Here is a 7,957-nt window from a genome sequence, read left to right as displayed (position 1 = left end):
TTGGACTCTGTGAATGAAAGTGTAATAATAAGTGATTAGACTTCTAGGTTGTTTGAAGCATTTTTTCCAACTAAGAAAAAAACAAGACAAAAACAAAGCTACACATATAGAGTTGAACAAAGGTTATTTTGCTATTATGTTACTGGTCCGGCCCACTTAAGATCAGACGGGTTGAATGCGGCCCCCAAACCAAAATGAGTCTGACAGTCCTGCTCTAACGTTTAGAATAATGTTGGATTTTAAGTTAATATACTTTAAAAAGCCAAATCTGCCGCGCTACTCTCACCGGAAGTAAACAAACCTGCAAATGGGAAGCTTCCCGCGTTCAAAGTTAAACTATCAAGTGTTTTCTCTGAGTTGAAAAAACAAGACTGAAGTTCTGTTTACCCACATAAGTTCAGAGGGGAAAAACGATTTTGCTTTACCCCTAAACACCAGAGCTTTAGCGTTTACATTATTTTGGCTATAATAACTCTTCAACTAATGAGACAATTCACATAGTTCCAGGCATCCTCGTGCTGATTTTCAGCCCTGCACTGTAGTGAAGTGCTCGTACAATCACCGTCAATCAGTTAATTCTGTCGCAGGAAAAAAAAAAGCACAGAAACGCAATGTTATAGAACGTAAAAGGATCCATAACGGTCCAAAGCGGGTATGAAAAGACGCCTTTTTCCCGCTGCAGAATCAGCTGATTGACGGGGATCTCCTGGACTGTCAAGTAGTGTAGTGTATGCTATTAAGAGTTAAATATAGCCAACAATTTGATTAAAAATAGAAAATTGAATTAAGAGAATATTACATAGATTTCATGATCAATAACATGACGCCTGTTTTTTCCCCACTAAACATGAATAAAATCACTTTGTAAAACATGTCTTTTGGAATTACTGTCAGTTTTGATAAAAGGACTGTAAATGTTTTCTTGTAGCAGTGGCTGACTTAGCAGTTTGGGGGGCCTGGGCGAACATTTACATGGGGCCCTCTGCATCAGTTGTCTTTTTTATTTTTTAACCTTACTTAGGTTAAAATGTTAAACAACTTACATGAAAAATTATTAGAATCAAACGTATACATTGCATTTATGGAACAGGTTCCTAGACACCTGTTCATTTATTTGAAATATTGCCATCCCATGATGGCAGGTGAGGAAGATGACAGGTGAAACACTGTCTCACCTGCCTCTCCTGACTGCACATTTCTGGTTGAAACACATTTCAATAAGAAACTTAAAGCTGCTGAACCGTCCAAAATATGCCCACCTGCCTAAAGCAATTTTTCCCCATAAAATCTGAATTTAAAAAGGCCCTTCTGAGCTGGAAACAGCCCAGTTAGCAACAATGTCTTTGCTAGCTAACTTGAAAGTCTCTCGACTTGCTGGTGACTGGGGACGGGGAAGACGAAACACTTTCACATCAGTCTTATGCCCTTTTCAGTGATTTGAGGTGTTTTTGTGAACGAGTTTAATAATAATGCGTACAATTTATTTTAGACTCTTTTATTAAGTGTTTAGCTTGGGGCCCCTAGAGTATGGGGGCACCAAGGCGAATGCCTACCTTTGGCTTATGGTTCATTCACTATCCTCTTGTCATCAATCTAGATTATAGTCTGCGAAACTTTGAGGAAGAAAAAAGTGTGGAGAAAAATTTCAGGATTTGTTATAAAATGATCCAAAGCAACAATGATGTTTATGTTTTGTTTACTACTAAAGATAATCAGGAAGATGAGCCAAAAAATGGGAAAAAACTGACAGTGTGATATTGTTTAAAATTATGTGCTATTTCTTTCTATCTAAATCTTTGTTTTGTTGATTCTGTTGTTTTTGCTAAAGGCATAAGTGATTGTGATTACAAATAATTTTAAATTTCATAAATTAAGCAAATCAATTTGTTTTTAAATCAATTTCTTGTATTTATTTTATGTTTATACTATTGTTTTGGTTTTTATTGTTAGAAAATCATCGATTAAACCAAAGTTATCATTTATTGGGTTATTTAGTAGCTGAATTTCATTAACAAACAAATTGAAATGTGATTTAAAAAAAAATTGTATTTGCTTCCAAGTCAAATCAATTTTGTTACTTTGACAGTACATTTTTTAACTCATTGTGGTCAACAGGTTAAAGCTGACCTGTTCTTCACCCCAGAGGGCTTGTTTGTCTGAAACGTCCTAATTCTAAGCCGAGGACAGTCTAACATCAGAGCAGCTGCATGTGTTCGTGAAAGGCTCCCCGTGTTCTATTATGGGCATCTTAACCCGGCGTCCTCGCCCAAGCGTTCAGTGCACCGTCATTAGAGCCTCTCCTCATAGGATCAACAAAATTAGTGGTTTGAACATTTTCCAAGCAGCAGCTGTGGTTCGTGTGAGCGCACGCTGAAGTTACGAATGAACTGCAACTCAAGAAAGGTGACAGGCGGGACTCCAGGTATCATCAACACGCTTAATGATGGTTCTAAGTGTAACCACGTCGGTAAAACTGATACCTACTCCAACCAGAAGTTATGTAAGAGCACTGTTGCATGCTCACATGCTATTTTAGGTTACATAGTTCAACCATGCATACATTAACAGGTCATTCAATTAGCAAAATCTTATAAACCAAAAGTCTTTAAACCTGCAAACCTTGTATTTAAAAGAATAAAAATCTACATCCAGAGACACTAGTCCGATTCTAAAGTATGTATTACACCAACTGCCCCAATTTTTTAAATAACAGATTCATCTTCATGTTAAAAAAAAGGTTTATTAAACTGACTTTTCATTTGAAAATAATGCTTTCTTGTGCATCTTTTCACTAAAGGGGATTTTACATGAATTTGGCTAAATGGAAGAAAGAATGATCCACTGAAATCATTACAGATGTTGCTTGTAGCCAAAAACAGCCTGCCCTACTTTTTTTTTTACTGTTTTCTTGTGATAACGAGATCCAATATCTTGTTTATTTCCCTAAAACCCCCGACAAGAGGTTGATTGACAGAACCCCGGCCCCCAAGTGTCTCTGTGTGGTGCGTTTACCGAGTCACGGACATTAGCAGACTCAAACAGCCCAACTCAGTCCACTACAATATAGTTTTTTTATTTTTCTCTAATCTGCAGCAAAACAAAGCAGTTTGTGAGAGAAAATGTTGAACACAGTTGAACTAATCAATTATATATGGAAAAGTTCTTCTGGTGTTTGACAGGTATAGACACTCGTCTGCTCTGGGTTCTGTTGGTTCAATAATTCAACCAGTTTTGGGGGGTTTACGGGAAATAAAGGGAGGACGGCTGGTGCATGGGACGGAGGAGCATAGATCCACTAATAATCTGCTACAGTATAATATTCTTTATGGCTTGATATCACAAGAAAACATTTTTTTAATGAGATAGTTGATCTCATTATCATGAGAAATTGTTCCCAAAAAAAGTAGGTTAGGCTGTTTTAGGCTTTTGCAGTATTTCTTGTCTTTCAGTTGTTTTCTTTGTGTCCATCCCTGTATTCCCTCCTCCTTCATCTTCATGAACTGTTGGTTTATTATGAGGGAAATCTCTGCTCTTGAATTTGAATTGAGAGGCTTTAGAGTGAGTGACTCAGTGTTGGTTAATCAAATAGGCTTCTGTATTATAGCTCTTAGAAAACCCTCCAGGTTTGTAGCCCATCAACACTGATCCCACCCTGCAAAATCCAAGCTGTACCATGCTCGTGTGTGAGGTGAAAAGGCCTAAAGGTGACAAACATACGGAGGTGTATTTTTAAAGCTACGTTCACACCACCCTGGGGAATGTATCTTCAAGTGGCCATTTCCTATGAAAAGTCTTAGTAGACGTGCAATTCGGGCTTCAAAACTCTCACTTTCATGCGCAGCTACACAAGTTTTTACAACTGTGTAGTAAAAACGTGTGGCAAATGAACACGAGTTACAAATTAATGTGCTAGTAAAAGGTAGAAAAAGAAAAACGTGAAGACGCCGCTCCAGGTCGTCCAATCTGAACACCATGTACATTTAAGAATGCACATTATGCGAGTTCTTTAATGCGCACCACATGCCTGGTGTGAACGTTGCATAAGACTGGAGGGAGTTATGTCTTTCCTCTATAGTCATTCATTTTCAAGACTAAAAATGCATTTTATCATAATGTCAGTTTCCATTTCCACTGTTCAAAAGGTGCAGTTGAGTCAGTTTTGCCTTGTCCTCTTTTCCTCGTCTCCTGTAATGAGGTCTGACCTTCTGCGCACTGACATGAGAACTGCATGTTGGGTCATTATGTGTCTGAGCGCAGCAGCAGACAAGTGGATGTCAATTTGCATAAACATACATAAAGACTGTGTGTGCCACAGAGAGGTTTGACCATTTCCATTATCCCTCTATTCCTTCCATTTCTGATCACATTTGAGCTTTGGCCTCTTCTCCACTGTCTGGATAGAAAAAGAAAAAAATTAAAGCAACCTAAAGAGTGGATGCTGTTACCGTAATTGATCAGAAACATTAGAGAGTGAGTTGCTTATGATCAGAACTGAAAACCCCTCGTATCTTCCTGAGCTGAGATGACACACATTAGCGATTTGATGGACAGATACATCATTAAAGTAATTGGGTGCTTAAATGTCAGCACACACTCAGAAACTATCCGCCCACTCATTCCTTTTTCCTGTGATTTTACTTTCCGTTCTTCCTTTTTTTCTTTCACCATTAGATGGTAGTTTTGATGGACCCCATGGAAGACCCCGATGACGTCCTGCGTGCCAACCGCTCCAGAGAGAAGACATACTTGTTTGACGTGGCATTCGATTTTTCCGCCAGTCAGGTGAGTCTGACATTAACTGAATAAAACAGAACCTGCAGCTTTTTCTTATTTAATGTGCTTTTATCTCCTGTTTAGGAAGAGGTGTACCGAGCTACAACCAAAGACCTGATTGAAGGCCTCATATCAGGATACAACGCCACAGTGTTTGCATACGGACCCACAGGTTGGTGCTGACTGGCTGTGAGTGCCGTGCACGACACCGTGGGCTCCTGTCGTTTGCGAACGTGCTTGAAGGACGATGAGACATCCTGTTGGCACGTGTACCTCTGCCACTTATGAGTTATGCCCTGCTGTTGCATTTCAAGAAGCGATGAAGGACTGGTGGAGGGCTGTCAGTACATCAAGTCCTACTCCAAACTGCAGAAGATGTTCCAATAGCTGTTTAATTTGCATTGCATGCGCTCTTAAATTAGAATGTTAAAATGATATGATTAACATTTTTTACAGCTGTTTACCAATACACAAATAGATTTTTAAAATTCAAATCAATGCTATTTGTTTTTTAAATGGCATATATTATTATTATTATTTTCATCAGGATGTGGGAAGACGTACACCATGTTGGGGACAGACAAAGAACCCGGCATTTACGTCCGAACGCTCAACGACCTGTTCCACGCCATCGAGGAAACCAGTGACGACATGCTCTACAGCGTCTCCATGTCTTATCTCGAGGCAAGTCCATAAAAATCAACATGAATCCAAATGAATCCAGCACCAAACTTCTTAGTTTCTGCTCTGACTGCACAGAAAACAACAGCAGCAGCAATAGCAGGAGCCTGCACTGACAAAAATGTTCATATCAGTCACAAAAGCTTTCAAAAAGCCACGGTGGAAGCTGGGAAAAAAAAGTTGACTTTTCCATTCATCTGCCTTTAATTTAAGTTATTTTGGTTCTTTTGGTACTTTAGTGCTTTTCTGGTTCCTGCTTTATAGTCAGTGCATGCACTCAAAATGCTTCTCAGGTAACTTCTATTATCCTCAGTTTAGGTCAGCAGTAGAAGTTGTTCAGGGCCAATTCCTCCATTTTTTACTTTTTTCTTCCGTTGTGTTTCAGTTTTGTTTTGTTACATTTAAAGTCCCACTCTAACTATAATTGTATCCATTGTAAAATTGTTCTCAGTTGTCTTTTAATTATTAGTATGTCGTTTTTATCCAAAATTAAAAAAAAAATAGTGTCTTTTTCTAGGACTTAGTTTCCATGGAGTTAATCAGAAATTCACCTCTGAGTTGTGGGTGGCGTAAGCCTCCACTGATATCCCATCATCCCTTTATTTTCACTCTAGTTTACAAGTTTTCACAACCCAAAACTAACATTAGCAGTGCAGCAAAAATGGTGAACAAATATTGGAGTTATCCAGTTTTGAGACAACTAGCAGCTCGGACAAGGAAAACAGATGTACACGGATCTGTTTGTCTGCAAGTGGATGCATCAGAATGGAGAGGAGCAGTGAGTCTTTGGCCCCACCCATTTCTCTTAGCAGAAGAGAGCTATTTCAAACAACATTTTTTTCATCTGATCCATCACAATTTGAATGAAAAAATACTCAGAAATTCAGCTTTAATCCTAAATTCTGTCATGTCCTCCATGAGAAAAATGCTATAAAAACTACAAAAACACACATCTTCATTGGAGTGAGATTTTACGTTAAAGTTTAAGTCTTTTTTTATTTCGCACTTCAGTGGAATCAACCTGGATGATTAAGATTCTGAAGCATTAAGTTCAAGTTATCTTTTATGGTTCAGTTCATTAGTAAAATTTCCAAAATTGTGTGTCCTCCTCATGTGGTTGTTCAAGACTCCCAACACCTTTATTTTTTCAGTTATGATAAAAAAAATTTAAAAAAATGTATGGATTAGTGTTTTAGGTTCCTGTAACGCTATATTAATTAAAACTATTCAACACAAACACCGGAACTTCCTTATGCAGATTATTTTTTTGGTTTGTTTTTTTCCTTCAAAAACAGAACAACTGTCAGACTTTATTTTGATGCTTTCAATCTGACAAAAAAAGACTAATTGTTGGAGAAATAAAAAGAAAAGGAAACATTTGGCTAAAGAAAAATTTGACAGCCAAATAAAAAGTGATGAAGAATGACTAATAAAGTGATGAAATCATGTAAAGATGTGAAGATCTGTCAGTCCATACATTGTTGAGCGCAGACTCATCTCAATCATCGTGTTTTGTGTTCGTGATTATCGCTGTGCAGCGCCTGTACAAAATGTTCCTATGACACATAAAACACGGAGTCCTGAAGCTCTCTGACGTTTATCGATCCTATCTGGATAAAGCCCCTCTCAAAAGTCCACGGTAGATGTGTGTTTGCTGTTTCTGCGATCAATCTGTTTCCACAGCTACGTCCACATTTAGACGCTTAATGGCATCTTAAAGCCCGATTGAGCAAAATGCAAACATCAGTCCTTTCCTCGTGTTAAAACCTCTTTCACACACCAGGTTTTAGAATTACGCCTACATTGTATTCAAAAATGTATAGAAGGTAGCAGGATAGCTTTTTTTAAGTTATAAAGACCTAGAAATGGCAAAAACAATATTTTTTAATCCAGGCTTTCACAAAGATTTACTCGTCTTTTGATCATATTTTCTTTTTTATTTTTAAGTTCAGAAATGTTTAAAAAGATTACATTTTTTATCTTTATAGTATATATGAAAACAGCCTTTTAAAGCTTTATTTATACTTCAAAGATGACGAAAAACAACTTGAATTTTTCTGAATTCAGACCACATAAAAGCATCGTTTTCTCCAAATCAGTCTTTGTGATTTTGCTAGAAAAAAAATCTTTACTTTTCCAGACTGATGGAAGATTGTCATCTAGTGGACAATTCTTAATATGTCATTCTTTTTTAAAGGCTTTCAATATTTTCATTGGAGGATTTTGGTGTCAAGACAAAATTTACATTATTAATAGAGTAAAAGTACTTCCACCTGCCACTCAGCGAGTTTATAAATTAATCATTTAAGTTAAAAAATAGTGCCGGGAATCAAATAAAAAAATAAAAAATTTATGGTAAACCTGGGGAAAAATTAATCAATTATTTGTTTGTGTGTTTTCTGTTAGTATAGTATATTATCTGTGAAGAATCACAATATGAATTAGCACACAAAACTGAACGTTTAATACATTTATTTTTAATTAATATCGTCAATCGAGTAAA

At 37.1% G+C, this 7,957-nt stretch overlaps 1 protein-coding gene across 3 annotated transcripts in view; it reads left to right on the top strand.

The window, feature by feature from the left end:
- Positions 1–7,957, top strand: part of kif19 (kinesin family member 19) — a 34,331-nt gene that overhangs the window by 20,592 nt on the left and 5,782 nt on the right. For all 3 annotated transcript variants that reach the window (XM_024285094.2, XM_024285095.2, XM_024285096.2), the window contains exons 3-5: positions 4,672–4,782; positions 4,858–4,945; positions 5,321–5,457. In XM_024285094.2, the coding sequence (XP_024140862.1) occupies positions 4,672–4,782; positions 4,858–4,945; positions 5,321–5,457 (336 nt within the window). The remainder of the gene's footprint in view (positions 1–4,671; positions 4,783–4,857; positions 4,946–5,320; positions 5,458–7,957) is intronic.

Source organism: Oryzias melastigma, linkage group LG19, assembly GCF_002922805.2.
Source record: "Oryzias melastigma strain HK-1 linkage group LG19, ASM292280v2, whole genome shotgun sequence".
NCBI lineage: Eukaryota > Metazoa > Chordata > Actinopteri > Beloniformes > Adrianichthyidae > Oryzias > Oryzias melastigma.
The sequence above is the reverse complement of the archived record's forward strand: the minus strand, read 5'-3'. Positions and strand labels throughout refer to the sequence as shown.